Below are 18,210 nucleotides of genomic sequence, written 5' to 3' on the forward strand. Positions count from 1 at the left end.
TGGATTTCAAAGGCAAAGAGGTGACAGAGCCATCAAGTAGGAGTAGCCCTGGTTCGCAAGATCAACTGCTTCCTCGTTCCTGCTAAGTGGGAGGAAAACGGGAGAAGTCATGTCCTCTGTTGTAGAAGATTTTACTTAAGTGTCTTATTCAGACAAGGAGGTGAAAGGAGCAGGCATGGCAGAAGCATCCGAGGCTGGAAAGGCATCCCAGAGCATCGTGTCCGTAGACAGATGGACAGAGGGCTGAATTTAGTTTCCAATAGTTAGCAAAAGCAAGGAAGCTGGGAGATTAGCTGGAGATGTAAGTTAAAAGAAAGCAGGCGAGCTCTGTATACCTGGAACTTTGTGAGAGGGGGTTGAAGGGTTGCACATGCCGCATTCCATGCGGAATGTCAGAGAGGACAAGTCCAACTGCAAACTCGCCTGCCTAGGTGTGTAGCTCTCACAAATGGCCTCTTCTAGGGGAAAGGTGGATCTGGCCTCACCAGAACTTTTCAGGGAAACTTAACTGTCCCCAGTCTACCCCACTGAATTGAGAGCATTTTGTGATTACCAGATTGAGAAGTACAAGGATATTAGCAGGTATATACTATTTCACAGCTGTACCGTCTCGTCACAACTTTGCCAGGAGCCTTGACATCAAATCCTTGATTATTGGAACCATGCTTTAAAATTCCTGGGACCCCAAATTGTCTGGTTAGCAGAAACTGAAGAGGGCAATCTGAGTGGTCAGGCCTGGAGAAAATCCCCCACAAAATGTAAGTTAGAGATCTCATCAGCTGTCCTTTAAAATAGTTGATCTGTTTCTTTTGATTAATGGTTCTCCAAATTTATAATGTTAAAGGTTTTGGTGAGGCTGGGGGAAGGAGGAGGGATTCATTCCAGTTGTACCAAACAGCCCTAGAGACCAAAGGTATAAACACATAGCAATGAAGAGATAGGGTGTAGGGAGGAGAAGAGGGATTCTCATTTCAATGGTCTAGAGTGTAAAATTTTCAAACTTTCATACATATATGAATCACCTGGGATCTTGTGAAAATGCAGACGCTGATTCAGTGAGACAGGGTAGGACCTGAGATTCTGCATGTTTAGCAAGCTACCATGTGGTGCTGATACTGCAGGTGTGCAAACCACACCGTGAGTAATGAGGACCTACACTACATAACTCATCAAGAGTTAGTTTCAGGGGCGCCTGGCTGGCTTGATCAGTAGCACAATGTGACTCTTGATCTGGAGGTCTTGAGTCCAAGACCCACACTAGGTGTAGAGATTACTAAAAAAAAGTTAGCTTCAAAAGATAGCTTGTTTTTGAGATGAGAAGGTTATTAAGTAACCCATCAAAACATATTGGGCATCAAATGTACATATAACAGTAGGATAATTGCCACCTTCATAGCCAGAACTTGCAGGTTTAAATCTTGATTCTACCATTTTCTAGCAATAAAATTTGGGCAAATCATGGACCATCTCTGAGTCTCAGTTTCTGCATCTAAAAAATAGAGGCAAGGGGCACCTGGGTGGCTCAGTCGGTTGAGCGTCCGACTTTGGCTCAGGTCATGATCTCGCGGTCTGTGATTTCGAGCCCCGCATCGGGCTCTGTGCTGGCAGCTCAGAGCCTGGAGCCTGCTTTCGATTCTGTGAATCCCTCTCTCTCTGCCCTCCCCTGCTCATGCTCTGTCTCTCTCTCTGTCAAAAATAAATAAACATTAAAAAAAATAAAAAAATAGAGGCAATAAGATCTGCCTGGGTTGCCTGACCATACAGGGTGGATGTGAGGATCAAATGAAACAACTTAGTGAAAGTTCTTAAGAAACTGAAGGTGCTGCACATGTGTAAGCACTATTATTATTATTATTATTATTATTATTTTGAAGCTAAAGAAACCTGACTAATAGCTCCCATTTCTACTCTTATTCACTGTATCTAGTTGATTCACTCTGGCAAACACCCATCATCACAGAAGAAGGTGATGGTCTAGAATAAGTGTTGGCAAACTTTTTCTGTAAAGAGCAGGATCGCAAATATTTTAGGTTTTGCAGGCCAGGTAGTAAATATTTTAGGCTTTGCATGCCAGATTTACATTGCTCTTGCAACCATTCAACTCGGTCATTGCAGCACAAAACAGTCATAGACAATATGTAAAGGAATGGGTGTGGCTGTGTTCCAATAAAATGTTATTTACAGAAACAGGGGGCAGGATGGATTTGGCCTGCAGGCTATAGTTTGCTGATTCCTGGGCTAGAAAATCTGTGTTGTTCAATATGGTAGCCACTGGCCACATATGGCTAATTGAATTTAAATTTATTTAGGTTAAAAAGTTTCAATTCCTCGGTTGCATTAGCACATCTCAAGTGCTCAGTAGACATAGATGGCTGGGACCTACTGTATTGAACAGTGTAGAGAAGATTTCCAACATCACAGAAAATTTTATTCGGAAGCCCTGTGCTAGATCATCTTTTGGGGTGGGGAAGAAATCCCTTATAAGTAGCTGTGAGGACATGGAAATTCTGAGTCTTAGTTTGGCTAGTTAACCAGCTGTATGACTCTAAGTAAATCACACCATCTCCCAGAGCTTAGGACACATAAAACAGGAATAATACCTTCCTCACTGTGTTGTTGTAGGAACTGAATAAGGTAATATGTGAAAAGCATTGTAATCTTGTTAGGTGCTGCACAAACATAAGCCATCATTAGGATTCTGTTATTTGAAATAAGAGAAAATGTATGGATGCAGAATTGGTGTAGGTACTTGAATTGAGAGAAACAGGTTTTCTTTTGAATCACCCAATGGAAACTATTAGGATGTCAAAGAATTGTCAAAGTCAGGAAATATTATTTGCACAGTATTCCAGTTCTTGGACAGGAAAGAGACATGAAACCAGGCAGATTTCATGGCCATTCATCTTTCAAAGCTAGGAACTGCCTTAGTAATGCTCAGCACCTTCAGGAAACAGATGAAACTGTCCAGATAGGATCTGTGATGAAATTGGGCAGGTCACAGTGTCCCTCCTGAAAGAGATCAAAGTTTCAGTCTTTTTTGTCACACTCAAAGTTAAGAAGGATGGAGCTACCTCACATCAAAGGTTCTAGTCTCTCCCTTTGCTTCTCCTTCACAAGGGTCCCCTCTGTACCACATCCACTGTGGATCCCCCCCACTGGTCAAGGACAAAGCTCAGTTTTGCCACAGACTGATGGACCAGGGTGTTGGCTGCCCAGATGGTTCCAAAATATCTGTGGTTCCCAGAGCCTCTTTCCTCCTACCATTCCTTTTTCTTTTCTCTTTAATTTTTTTAATTATATTTATTTATTTTTGAGAGACAATGAGACAGAGCACAAGCGGGGTGGGGTGGGGGGAGCAGAGAGAGGAGACACAGAATCGGAAGCAGTCTCCAGGCTTTGAGCAAGCATTCAGCACAGAGCCCGACGTGGGGCTTGAACCGACAAACCATGAGATCATGACCTCAGCCGAAGTCAGACACTTAACCGACTGAGCCACCCAGGCACCCCTCTTTAATATTTATTCATTTTTGAGAGAGAGAGAGAGAGAGGGAGCTTGTGGGGGAGGGGCAGAGGGCGAGGGAGAGAGAATCCAAAGCAGTCTCCACACTGTCAGCACAGAGCCCAACAGGTGCTTGATCTCAAGAACAGCAAGATCATGACCTGAGCTGAAACCAAGGGTCGGATGCCCAACCAACTAAGCCACCCAGGCACCCCTCCTCCTACCATTCTTAATCCCAGCCATAGTTCACCCTTCTAGGAAAATCCCTGTTATCCTTTGCCTTCCATTAGCCTATATTCCCCCTCGGTCCCTCAGGGTTTCTGTCTCTCAGGGTTCTGGGGGACCAGGATACTCTCCAGAGAAGAAGGTATATCCTTTTGGTGATGGGTATAATCCCTGTGATTTCTGCCAATAAATGGGAGTTATGTTTCATAGGGATCCTTTCTTATAGCTTTTCACATGAGCTTTCTAGAAGCTTCCTCACATCTCTCTGCCTCCTTTCTATTTCCTCTCCCCTTTCTTTTCCGCACTACCTCACTACTCTAACACTTAACTCCTCCGCCCTCTGCTAACACTTGCCTATCTGGCTGGAAGGAAATGCCCCTTCTCATACACAGCTGGTGGTAGTGTACATTGTTTCAACCTTTAGGAAAGCAATTTGGAAATATTTTTCTAAGTCCTTAAAGATGCATATACACCTCGACCCAGTTGCTTTACCTCTAAGGAAGTATTATAAGTAAATAATAGAGATGTGCTGAAAATTACTAAGCAAGGATATTCATTACTATATTATTGATATTAAAAAATTAGAAATGACCTAGTTGTCAACAACAGAAAAAGAATAAAACAAATATCAAATTTAGAAATAAAAATAAATACAACAAAATATTAGGAGTGGTTTTGTCTGGATATCTCAGGTATCTCTGGTCATCTCCAGAGTACCAGTGATTTCTATCTCCTTCTTTCTCCTTTTCCATTTTTTGTGCCTATACATGATCAGGAAGAGATTATAAAAACCAACCCATTTCCCTAGCCTGGATCTTATACATTGCTCTATAATATTCCCATTCAAGGATTTAAAATACACATTTGTAGGCTCAGACAACTCTCATGTTAACTAGAGAAGTCCTAAGAACAGCCACACACACAGACTTTCCTGTATATATCTGAACAGAAAACCTAAGAGCTTACTTTGGGGTCCCTTATAACTGATGGCCAGTTTTGGAAGGAGAGGGGTTAAGACCAAACTTCCTGAAATAGGCCTGTTATCAGTGTATCAGTGCAGGGAATGTAGTTGCCATCCTGCTATGAAAGCCCTCTTGTTGCCATCATTGTCCCTGCAGTGCTGAAGAAATGACTCTTATGAAGCTAAGTGACAGGATGTCTCTGCAGATGAAGACAGTTGGAAAGGAACAACAGTTTACTGAGAAAAACAATGGCTTTCTCCAAAATACGGATGTGGCTGAAGGTGCAATGCAGAAGTACGTGAGGGCTGAGCTCTCAGGAACAGTCTCTGTCTGGAGACTTTGTTGGGACAGTAGGATGCAAACAATGAGATTTGCAAGTTCAGGGGTGGGGTTGACATTCTTCTCTACAATTCTTTTAATTTTGACCTCATGAATATTTATTGGAAGACACTAAAGGGGCCTATGGTCATAAACCAGGTGGACATCAATTGAATACAAATGGTTAAGGCTCTAATCTCAATTTACAAAAATACTTTGTTTTGTGCTTTTATTATCTTCGTGTGGAAAATATATAAACCATTTACAACACTTTCTAGAACAGAAAAAGCACAAAATATTCAGACAAACATACACATTGGTTAATACATGATAAAAATGTGTTCTAATATAAACCAACAGTTAACAACCTTTTTGAATAGGAAGAAATGTGTTAAAGTAAAAGACTTCCCAGAATCCTCATGTGTCAAAAAACCTATTATGACATCAACAATGTTTTTAAATGCATTTACAATTTATTAATACCAGTAGTATATACCTTTGGAAACTTTAAGCAGTATTTATGGAAGCAATATTTGTTCAGTCTATAGAAATGTTTAGATTCCCTGTATAGATTCCAGAACCCCTTTCTATACAGGGTAGGTGTAAAGTGTACCCCACCTCAGGGTTCAAAACCCACAGACTGGAAACTCCTGCCATAGACCTCCATCACAATGTATTGCGATTCACTCAGATGTATATGTGAGTGTGTGTGTACATATCCACACACATACGCTCCAGATAATAACAGTAATCCAATAGGAAATGGGCAAAGGATTTCAATACATTACCATCGAACAGGAAATACAAATGGGTTTTATACATATAGGCAAAAATGTTCAACCTCGCTAATAAAAAAAAGATTAAAACTAAAAAGAGATACCAGTTTAAGCATATGGGATTGACAAAGATGAAAAAACTTTAATAATACATGATTGTAGAAAAGGAGTGGAAAACAGGCACTCTCATCATTTTTGTTGGAAGTGTAAATGGATTCAACCTCTTTAAGGCATAACTTAAAATCTATGATAAAATCTTTGATAAAATCTGTCACAATTTAAAATATATGTATCTACTGACCCAGCAATTCTATTTTTAGGGTTATCCAATAGATACATTTGTACACATACATACACATCGACCCATAGATGTATAGGGATATTCACTGCAACACTGTTTGTAGTTAACAATTAACTGGAAATAATCTACATATGCATTAATGAAAAACTGATTAGCAAATTGGTATATGGCCCCACAATGAAGTACCACATAACCATTTGAAAATGAGGCAGCTCCCGGGGAGCCTGGGTGGCTCAGTTGGTTAAGTGGCCAACTTTGGCTCAGGGCATGATCTCACGGTTCGTGGGTACAAGCCCCGTGTTGGGCTCTGCACTGACAGCTCAGAGCCTAGAGCCTGCCTCGGACTCTGGGTCTCCCTCTCTCCGCCCCTTCCCCACTTGCACTCTGTCTCTCTGTCTCTCTCTCTCTCTCAAAAATTAATAAACATTTAAAAAATTAAAAATAAAATAAAAATAAAATGAGACAGCTCTATATGTACTAATATGAAATGGACTCCAAGAGGTTGTTAAAAAAGAAATATAAGGTGCAGAATAATGTGTATAATATCCTCTCATGTATATTTAAAAAGGCTTATATATCTACATAAATATAGCTTGTTTATGCATGGAATCTCTGTGGAAGTAGAGAAAAGGAACTAGTAAATGTGGGGCAGACATTAGGCAGCTAGAGATCAACATGGTAACACAGACTTACTCCATTCTGCGTGGTCTTTTGAACCACACGACACTTTTCAACTCTACTTTTTTAAAAAGAGTATTTATTTATTATTTGTTTATTTTACACACACATCTGCACGCACGCAGGCACACAGCTGTAATGGCTTTGGAATTTGCAATCTCAGTGTTCAATCACTTATTGATTCAGTCAGCAAATACTTATCCCGCCTCTCTATTCCTGTTTTGTGCAGTATACCATGGTAGACATTATTCACACAGGGTGAAATCAGTACTCCTTGGAGCCGGGAAAGATTCCTGTGTTCTCCCTCTAGAGATGTTTAGGTCGAGCCTAAACTATAGACCTAAGGCATAATAACAGCATCTGTTTTGATTATGTGGCTTGCAGTTTGCAGAGGGAATTTACCAAAATGGACCGCATATTGGACAGATCAGATGATGAGAACAACATTTTCTCTGAAAAGCCTCAAAGTGACTTCCATCATGTGACAGAGACTACAAAATGGGTAAGGGAAGATGTAAGCATCACAGTGGGTGAAGAGAGGAACTTCGTATCTCAAATCTCAAGGTGGCAAGGAAAGATCTGAGGGTTTCCCCCATAGTAGGTGCGGGGTGTTCAGAGCTTGAGACCAGGAGGGAGGGAGCGTCTCCTCTGAGGGCTGCTGTTATCACGTGAGGGATTTGCTAACCTTTCCACACAAAAGCACAAAAACATTTGTGCATTCTATGTTACTTTTGTCCTTGGGATTTGTGAAATAACTGTGACATTTTTCACCCTAGAGTAAATTGCCGTGTGTAAAATCACCCTCTGCTCACAGACTGTCTTCCAACAGGAAGCACCAGAGAGATCTATTTACTCTTAATTCAATCTGAACATCTCCCAGTCTTTGAAATTCAGTCACTCAGCTGACATGGAATGGAGGAAATTCCAACAAACGCCAGAGATTGTCCCGGGAAGGGTTTATGTTTTCACTGCCATCTAGATCAAAGCGGAGGCATGGCTGAGACAGACCCAGTTTATTATCGATGAGCAAATCTCTCCATAGATCCCCCAGGCCATTGGCCTTTGGTTTCAACCAGCCAGAAAAACATCAAAGAAGGCTGGAGTGAGAATGTCCACACCCAAGCTTATGCAGCCCCCACAGGAAGCTCAGGATTCATCTCTTTGTCTACTTCTCCTTTGAATATATTTTGGATTCAGGGCTGGCGAATTCTGTAAATGCATAGAAGGAAAAGTCCCAAAAGAATATTGTAAGCTGGACTTTACCTTGGAGGACTCTTCAGTAAGTAAACATAGAAACAAAGAAGTAGAAGGGGATACAAGGCATGAGGGGTTGGAGTTAGAAGTTGGAGAATAGATACAATGAGACAGACAAGAAGTGAAAGGAAAGACAGACAGACAGACAGACAGACACCTTTTATGGAAAAAAAGAATGATAGGTACTGAATTAGAAGGGGAGACTTATGATGGGGTTTTTTAGCAAGGCTGAGGATGAGAAAAGGAAATCGGGAAATTGAGGTGTGAGGCTCTATGATCTTAGGGAACATGAATTGAAGGTATTACTCTATAAATAGTATCATCTGATTTTTTTTTGGAGGAGCCTTGTCCCTGGACTCCAAGGTCTGTTACCATTGACCCACCGAATCCTGTCAGTCAGTGAACATCCCTTGTTGACTCAGTATAGAATAAGTGTAATTAGAAAATAAAATTATTCACTCTGTAAGAGTTTACCAAACAGTCCACATTCTCAGGGTATAAGGCAAAAAGACTATTTCTTACAAACTTCAAGTCAGAGTATCTGTTTCACAAAGGCTTTAAAGTTTTTTTGGCTATATTTCTTTATGTCAATTTATTTATAGGGAAAATTCTACAATCATATAAAAAGAAATCACATGCAGTTACGCAATTAATGTAAGTGTTAATAAATTAAGATCTTGGCCAATAAAAGGACAAATATATGACTTCTTTAGGAAGAAGCAGTTTTGTCTTATTCCCTGAAAGCAAACCAGAAGGCCTTTAATTTGCATAACTTCACATTTTTTTATGAGACCATGAGATTTAAAGGTTCAGAAAAAGGACACAGTTAACAGAAGTTTTTAAAAAAAATCAGTTGGCTTAATTAACAAAATAGACTTTAACCAGACTGCCAAAATTGCCGTATCTAACCATCAAAACCCCCCAAATATTTAGAAACGAATATTTTGTCTGGTTTCACATTTTCCAATCTCTGGCACTGCTATGTATAGTGTTGATTTCGGATGCCAGGTGAGTGAGCACACTTTCCTGTTTCCTGCTTTCGTCTGCATCTCTCACAGGCAGAATGCATTTGCCTACTACTGAAGTCTATTTATTTATTTTCTGTAACTGGAAGTTTGTGTCTCTCCACCCCTTTACCTACTTTGCTCCTCCCCTCTGGCAACCACCAGCTTTTTCTCTGTATTTATAAATCCGTTTCTGTTTGTTTTGTTTATTCAATTGTTTTGTTTTTTAGACTCCACACATAAGTGAAATCATATGGTATTTGTCTTTGTCTGACTTACCTCACTTAACATAATGCCCTCTAGGTCCATCCACGTTGTCACAAATGGTAAAATCTCGTTCTTTTCTTTGGTGGAATAATATTCCCTTGTGTGTGTGTATGTGTGTATGTATACATACATATAATAAATATGTAAATAAACAAATAAATAAATAAATAAATAAATAAATCAGTTTCTTTATTTGTATTTCTGTTGCTTCATTACTAGTGTATAAGAATGCAGCTGATTTCTATACATTGATTTTGTATTCTGCGACTTTGCTGAATTCATGTACCAGTTCTAGCAGACTTTTGGTGGAGTCTATCGGATTTTCCATGTATAATATCATGTCATCTGCAAAAAGTGAAAGCTTGACTTCATCTTTGCCAATTTGGATGCCTTTGATTTCCTTTTGTTGTCTGGTTGCTGATGTTAGTTAGCACTTCCAACACTATGTTCAACAACAGCGGTGAGAGTGGGCATCCCTGTCGTGTTCCTGATCTCAGGATGATGTTAGCTGTGGGCTTTTCAGAAATGGCTTTCATGATGTTTAAGTATGTTCCTTCTATCCTGACTTTCTTGAGTGTTTTTATTAAGAAAGGATGCTGAATTTTGTCAAATGCTTTTTCTGCATCGATTGACAGGATCATATGGTTCTTATCTTTTCTTTTATTAATGTGATGTATCACGTTGATTGATTTGCGAATGTTGAACCAGCCCTGCAGCCCAGGAATGAATCCCACTTGATCATGGTGAATAATTCTTTTTATATGCTGTTGAATTCAATTTGCTAGTATCTTATTGAGAATTTTTGCATCCATATTCATCAGGGATATTGGCCTGTAGTTCTCTTTTTTTGCTGGGTCTCTGTCTGGTTTAGGAATCAAAGTAATCCTGGATTCATAGAATGAGTCTGGAAGTTTTCCTTCCCTTTCTATTTTTTGGAACAGCTTGAGAAGGATAGGTATTATCTCTGCTTTAAATGTCTGGTAGAATTCCCCAGGGAAGCCATCTGGTCCTGGACTCTTATTTGTTGGGAGATTTTTGATAACTGATTCAATTTATTTGCTGGTTATAGGTCTGTTCAAGTTTTCTATTTATTCCCGTTTGAGTTTTAGAAGTGTGTGGATGCTTAGGAATTTGTCCATTTCTTCCAGGTTGTCCAGTTTGTTGGTATATAATTTTTCATAGTATTCCCTGATAATTGCTTGTATTTCTGAGGGATTGGTTGTAATAATTCCATTTTCATTCATGATCTTATCAATTTGGGTCATCTCTCTTTTCTTTTTGAGAAGCCTGGCTAGAGGTTTATCAATTTTGTTTATTTTTTCAAAAAACCAACTCTTGGTTTCGTTGATCTGCTCTACAGTTTTTTTAGATTCCATATTGTTTATTTCTGCTCTGATCTTTATTATTGCTCTTCTTCTGCTGGGTTTAGGGTGTCTTTGCTGTTCTGCTTCTATTTACTTTAGGTATGCTGTTAGATTTTGTACTTGGGATTTTTCTTGTTTCTTGAGATAGGCCTGGATTGCAATGTATTTTCCTCTCAGGACTGCCTTCGCTGTATCCCAAAGCATTTGGATTGTTGTATTTTCATTTTCCTTTGTTTCCATATATTTTTTAATTTCTTCTCTAATTACCTGGTTGACCCATTCATTCTTTAGTAGGGTGTTCTTTAACCTCCATGCTTTTGGAGGTTTTCCAGACTTTTTCCTGTGGTTGATTTCAAGCTTCATAGCATTGTGGTCTGAAAGTATGCATGGTATGATCTCAATTCTTGTATACTTATGAAGGGCTGTTTTGTGACCCAGTATGTGATCTATCTTGGAGAATGTTCCATGTGCACTCGAGAAGAAAGTATATTCTGTTGCTTTGGGATGCAGAGTTCTAAATATATCTGTCAAGTCCATCTGATCCAGTGTATCATTCAGGGCCCTTGTTTCTTTATTGATCCTGTGTCTAGATGACCTATCCATTACTGTAAGTGGAGTATTAAAGTCCCCTGCAATTACCACATTCTTATCAATAAGGTTGCTTATGTTTGTGAGTAATTGTTTTATATATTTGGGGGCTCCTGTATTCGGCACATAGACATTTATAATTGTTAGCTCTTCCTGATGGATAGGCCCTATAATTATTATATAATGCCCTTCTTCTCCTCTTGTTACAGCCTTTAATTTAAAGTCTAGTTTGTCTGATATAAGCATGGCTACTCCAGCTTTCTTTCGACTTCCAGTAGCATGATAGATACTTCTCCATCCCCTCACTCTCAATCTGAAGGTGTCCTCAAGTCTAAAATGAGTCTCTTATAGACGGCAAATAGATGGGTCTTGTTTTTTTTATCCATTCTGATACCCTATGTCTTCTGGTTGGAGCATTTAGTCCATTTACATTCAGTGTTATTATAGAAAGATATGGGTTTAGAGTCATTGTGATGTCTGTAGGTTTCATGTTTGCAGTGATGTCTCTGGTACTTTGTGGTCCTTGCAACATTTCACTCACAGACTCCCCCTTAGGATCTCTTGTAGGGCTGGTTTAGTGGTGATGAATTCCTTCAGTTTTTGTTTGTTTGGGAAGACCTTTATCTCTCCTTCTATTCTAAATGACAGACTTGCTGAATAAAGGATTCTGGGCTGCTCATATTTTTCCTGCTCATCACATTGAAGATTTTCTGCCATTCCTTTCTGGCCTGCCAAGTTTCAATAGATAGATCTGCCACTAGTCTTATCGTCTCCCTTTATATGTTAGAGCGTGTTTATCCCTAGCTGCTTTCAGAATTTTCTCTTTATCCTTGTATTTTGCCAGTTTCACTATGTTATGTTGTGCAAAAGATCGATTCAAGTTACGTCTGAAGGGAGTTCTCTGTGCCTCTTGGATTTCAATGCCTTTTTCCTTCCCCAGATCAGGGAAGTTCTCAGCTATGATTTGTTTAAGTACACCTTCAGCCCCTTTCTCTCTCTCTTCCTCTTCTGGAATTCCTATGATATGCATATTGTTGCGTTTCATTGCAACACTTAGTTCTCTAATTCTCCCCTCATACTCCTGGATTTTTTCATCTCTCTTTTTCTCAGCTTCCTCTTTTTCCATAATTTTATCTTCTAACTCACCTATTCTCTCCTCTGCCTCTTCAATCCGAGCTGTGGTTGCCTCCATTTTATTTTGCACCTCATTTATAGCATTTTGTAGCTCCTCATGACTATTTCTTAGTCCCTTGATCTCTGTAGCAATAGATTCTCTGCTGTCCTCTATGCTTTTTTCAAGCCCAGCGATTAATTTTATGACTATTATTCTAAATTCTTGTTTCGTTATATTGCTTAAATCGTTTTTGATCAATTCGTTAGCTGTCGCTACTTCCTGGAATTTCTTTTTGCAGAGAATTCTTCCGTTTCATCATCTTGGGTAGTCCTGTGGTGGCTCCAAACTGCAGGGCACTTCCCCTGTGGGGTCCGGAGTAACTTGTGTTGGTGGGAGGGGTTGCAGTCAAACCAGATATTGTCCCCAGCCCACCACTGGGGCCACAGTCAGACTGGTGTGTACCTTATCTTCCCCTCTCCCAGGGGCAAGACTCACTGTGGAGTGGTGTGGTCCCTGTCTGGGCTACTTGCACACTGCCAGGCTTGTGGTGCAGCCTGGATGGGATCTGGTGTATTAGCCGGGGTGGATCTGCAAGGTGCACAGGGGTGGGAGCGGCAGGCTCAGCTCGCTTTGCCGATGGTGGTCCCCTGCAGGAGGGCCCTGTAGCACTGGGAGGGAGGCAGGCCCATTGGAGGGATGGATCCACAGAAGTACAGCATTGGGTGTTTGTCTGGTGCAAGCAAGTTCGGTGATGGGAATTGGTTCCCTTTGGGTTTTCGGCTGGGGGGTGGGAGAGGGAGATGGCATTGGCCAGCGCCCTTGTTCCCCCTCCAAGCTGAGCTCTGTCCTCCGGGGCTTAACACTCTCCCTCCCGGTGTCCTCTCGCCCTCCTGCTCTCCAAGCGGAGCTGTTGATCTATAACATTCCAGATGTTACATCCTGCTGGCTGTCAGAACTCACCGCGTCCGGCCCCTCTGCTTTTGCAAGTCAGACTCAGGGCTCTGCCTTGCCGGGAGGGCTGCCCCTCCACCGCCCCGGCTCCCTCCCTCCAGTCCGTGTAGTGTGCACCACCTCTCCGCCCTTCCTACCCTCTTCCGTGGGCCTCTTGTCTACGCTTGGCTCCGGAGAGTCCGTTCTGCCAGCCTTCTGGCAGTTTTCTGGGTTACGTAGGCAGATGTGGGTGGAATCTAAGTGATCAGCAGGACACAGTGAGTCCAGCGTCCTCCTACGCTGCCATCTTCTCTGGTCTGTACCACATCTTTTTTATCCATTCATCTGTTGATAGACGCTTAAGTTTCTTCCATAACTTGGCCATTGTAAATAATGCTGCAGTGAACACAGGAAGTCTATTTATTTTAAAACCACGTACTGAACATCCACTGTGTTCTAGGCACTATAAAGTGTTGAGACTATCTCTACCTATCTAAAATCCTTTCCCCTCAGTGAGCTCACACACTAGTTGGGACTCAGACAAGAAAATGGCTCTGCATGATAAACCCACGCCAGAAGTAGCAGATGTGGTACAAAGTACATGGCAGGTACTGTACAGGCAGATGACCAGGAAAATGAAAACTGAGTTTTGAAGGGTGAACTGGATGAAAGAAAAGCATTTCAGAAAAAAGGGACAGTACATGCAAAGACAAAGGGGCTAAAGAGAACTTGTGTTCTGAGAGGAAGGGTGGAAGAAAAGGAGTGATGAGCAAGCAGGCAGGCAGGACACTATGGGGGGAGATAGCGCAGGATGCAGGCTGGAGCCAAGGCGCCAATAGGAGTCAGAAAGTGATGAGGACCAAAGCAAGGCACTGGCTGGCAGCCATGGAGATGGAGAGAAAAGGACACAGGTTTAAAAGATAGGTGTTACTGGGCTTGGACACCAAGTGGTGTGACATGAGTAATGAAGAGGGAAAAGAATATCTCTCATGAAAACTCAAGGACTTCTTTCAGGGTTCCTGCAGAGGCATCCAGATGAATAGGGAGAACATATGCAAGGATGGGAACCTGGACAAGGTAGAGGGGAAATACAATAAGTTCAATGTTTTGCTTGATGAGTTTGAGGTGCCTATGGAACACCCAAATAGAGGCATATGAGCTTTTCAAAGAGCTGCACATAAATGGAAAGTAATGCCCTCAGGCTTTGTATTTCATGCAAGCACACTTTTAGTTTATTATTAAAACACACACACACACACACACACACACATCTTTATTTGTTCAATCCTGAAGCTTTTAAAAAATATTTCATTTCTACTTCCTGGCTTTGACTCTTTTGCAGTGTATTAACCATTACAGTAAACCAATTGATGAAAATGAGAAATGTTGTAGATTTTTTTGGACATAGACAGAACCCTGGAGATGATCTGGTCCAATTTTGTTCTTCCAGAACAGGAAACTGAGCTTTAGAGTGGTTAGGTGGTTCCACAGCCACAGGAGTAGAACAAGGCTTAGAACTCAGGTCCCCCATACCCAGTGAAGTGTTGTTCTTCCTCAACATCACAGTGTTGCTGCTGCCTTTGAATAGCATGGCAAAAGATTAGGTGGGAAGAAATTGAAGTTATGGATGTTTTTATTCGCAAAGAAGTAGCTAAGCAGAGTTATATAGCACTCGGAAAATCTAGCCTGTTTCTTCATCCGTAAGTATGATAATAATCCTTACCTCACTGGCAAGGTGCCACTGGAACATGGAAGTGATAGGGACGAGATATTTCTTAATGTGAATCCAAGGACTAGATATGATGAAAATAGTCATGGCCTTGGAATCAGAAAACCTACTTCAAGTTCTAGTCCACATATTTACTGGCCATATGTATTGGTTTCCCAAGGCTGCTGTAACAAATTACCACAAATTTGGTGACTTAAAACAACACAAAATGTATTCTTTCATAGTTCTAGAGGCCAGAAGTTTGAAAAAAGGGATCAGCAGGGTCATGCTTTCTCTGAACACTCTACAGGAGAATCCTGCCGTGCCTCTTCCAGCTTTTGGAGCCTCCAGGCATTCCTTGGCTTGTGGCAGCTCTGTCTTCTCATGACTTCTTCCTCTCTGTGGGTGTTTTCTGTCTCTCATTAGGACACTTGTCATTTGACTTAGGGTCTAGGTAATTCAAGATAATCTCATCTTAAGACGTTTAAGTTAATTATATCCGTAAAGACTCTTTTCCAAATAAGGTCACAGTCTCGGGGTCTTAGTATTAGGACATGGACATATCTTTTTGGAGAGACCACTTAATCCACTATATCATATAACCTTGGACTAATCACTGATATGAATTCCCTAGGAGATTTCAATACCTGACTTTATCCACTGAAGTCCATCATGGGAATTAAAAGAAAGAATGCACATGAAAGAGGTTTGTAAAGAGTTATGTGAATGTCGGTTATTCCTGTTGACATGGCCAGTAATTTATACAGACATTTCAGTAAGAGACTGATCTGCACTCCAAATTTTTCTCCTTTCAGTTTAAAAATAGTTTTGCTGAAACACAAAAATTTCAGACCAAAATTTCAGACTTCTTTAAAGAACAGAGAAATATTTCACAATGTAGTCACTAAAGAAATGTTCAAAGATAAATGATTAATTGTGTGCATGAACAGAAGTGAAATACCAGAAAATGGTTTAAATGTTTTTGTAGAACAAGGCAAAGAATAAAGAAACAAAGAAATAAAATTCATGGGTCAGACTGATAGAGTAGGCTTTTCCCCCCTTATAACTCCTTATTATGAAAAATTTTAAATAAAATGAAAACTTAAAGATATACAAGGATAAATCATATACTCCCACTTAGATTTTGAAATTGTTAGCATTTGTCACATTTGCTTTATCTTTTTATTTTATTTTATTTTATTTTATTTTATTTTATTTTAGAGAGAGAAAGAATGCGAGCAGGAGAAAGGGAGGAGGGAGAGAGAGAGAGAGAGAAAGGGAGAATCCCAAGCAGGCTCCATTCTCAGTACAGAGCTAAAAGCAGGGGCTCAATCCCACAACCCTGGGATCATGACCTGAGCCAAAATCAAGGGTCAGATGCTCAACTACTAAGCCACCCAGGCACCCCTGTTTTATCTTTATATATGTAAATAGATGGAATTTTTTGATCCTTTTTAAAAGTAGGTCAAAGACAGCATAAGACTTTACCCTTGTTTATTTCAGTCAGCATCTCTAAAAATAAAGACTGTCTTCTGCATAACCAAGATTCCATCATCACATCAGGAAAACAGCAATAATTACATGATATAACCTAATATCCTCAATTCTCTGAACATTGTAATTTTTTCAATTGGCCCTCGAATGCCCGTACTTTTATTTATTTGTTTGTTTATTTGCTTATTTATTTATTTATGTATTTATTCATTCATTCAGTCAGTCAGTCAGGCATCCATTCATTTTTGGTGCCAAAACCCAGAAAATGCCTACACTTTTAAAATCAGCATCTAAACAAGAGCTATGCAATGCATTCAGTTGTTTTATCTCTTTAGACTCTCTTAACATAAAACAGTCCCACCCCCTTTTATTTTTCCCTGATACTGACTTTTTTTGGAAACCAGTATGTTGAGTGGAGTGCTAGAGCCCATGATCAGGTGGAATTCTGTTACCCGTCAGCACTGAAAAGAGTCCTGCATCTGGACCCTAATGTTCTCTGCGTCCCTGCTGCAGCCTTCCTCTGTCAATGGAGCAAGAGGGCATGTCTGCTTATTTTATAAATGCATTAGAAGGCTCCAGCCTCACAGAGGGCTATGTGCTTGTCCCCAGAGAAAGGGGCATGAGTAGGCTAAGAAGGCCATCACCTCTTGTGATAACACCCCCCTTTTTTTTTCTGCTTTGCTTCTTTCATAATCTTTATCAGAATATGCCGGAGCTGGGTGCTGAGCATCACCAGGACCTGCAGAACGAGCAGGATGAGCAAGAAACAAATCAGGTTCAACATGAGGATCCTCAAGTGCCCACATCTTTGCAGTTTTCAGAGGAGAGCATCCCTGAACTGTAAGCCTTGAAACAAGAAAGAGGGATTCTTGATAATACTTTGTGGGTATAATGCTATGTGAGTATGTCAGTCAGAGAAAGACAAATATCATATGGTTTCGCTCATATGTAAAATTTAAGAAACAAGCAAACAAATAAAGAAACAAACAAGACAAACAGGGGAGCTTGGGTGGCTCAGTTGGCCGAGCTTCTGACTTAGGCTCAGGTCAGGATCCCCCAGTTCATGAGTTCAAGCCCTGCGTAAGCCTCTCTGCTGTCGGGCGTGCAGCCTGCTTCGGATCCTCTGTCCCCCTCTCTCTCTGCCCCTCCCCAATGGTACTCTCTCTCTCAAAAATAAAATATTTTTTAAAAAGACAAATAAAAATCCAGACTCTTAAGTACAGAGAATAAACTGATGGTTGCCAGAAGAGAAGTGGGCAGGGGGTGAGGGGCAGAGGAGGGTGGGGGAGGGATGGGTAAAATAGACAAAGGAGATTAAAGTGTACATTTACTGTGATGAGCACTGAGGAATATATAAAATCCTTGTTTCGTTATATTGTACACTTGAAACTAATCTAACACTGTGTGTTAATCATACTTCGATTTAAAAAAGAAAAAAAAATAGTATTTTGTGGCAAAGAAAATGAAATTTAGCAGACAACTTAGGGAAAGACTGGAAGATTTAAAATCCATACATGTCTTAAACCTTAAACACTCACGTGCCCCAGGAACTACCTACACATTCCAGTAAGGATGCACAGTAAGGACATTTCTAGAGATGTAGGCAGAGCCATGGGGTTCTCTTTGCAACCTCTTCTTTGGAGCCTGGAATTAATACATATCTTGTCACTCTCAGATAATTCTCTAGATATGAAAAGCATCATAATTATCAATAGAAATGTATTGTTA

At 40.5% G+C, this 18,210-nt stretch overlaps 1 protein-coding gene across 4 annotated transcripts in view; it reads left to right on the plus strand.

Annotated features, from left to right (window-relative positions):
- The first annotated feature begins 397 nt into the window (after nucleotides 1–397).
- Nucleotides 398–18,210, plus strand: part of SMCO2 (single-pass membrane protein with coiled-coil domains 2) — a 33,552-nt gene continuing 15,739 nt past the window's right edge. The window contains exons 1-4 of one of the 4 annotated variants that reach the window (XM_043562462.1): nucleotides 398–758; nucleotides 4,843–4,980; nucleotides 7,144–7,261; nucleotides 17,186–17,322. In XM_043562462.1, coding sequence (XP_043418397.1) covers nucleotides 4,853–4,980; nucleotides 7,144–7,261; nucleotides 17,186–17,322 — 383 coding nt within the window. In that variant the 5' untranslated portion in view covers nucleotides 398–758; nucleotides 4,843–4,852. The remainder of the gene's footprint in view (nucleotides 759–4,842; nucleotides 4,981–7,143; nucleotides 7,262–17,185; nucleotides 17,323–18,210) is intronic. The other 3 variants (XM_043562463.1, XM_043562464.1, XM_043562465.1) reach the window with 3 other exon arrangements.

Source organism: Prionailurus bengalensis, chromosome B4 (genome assembly GCF_016509475.1).
Source record: "Prionailurus bengalensis isolate Pbe53 chromosome B4, Fcat_Pben_1.1_paternal_pri, whole genome shotgun sequence".
Classification (NCBI taxonomy): domain Eukaryota; kingdom Metazoa; phylum Chordata; class Mammalia; order Carnivora; family Felidae; genus Prionailurus; species Prionailurus bengalensis.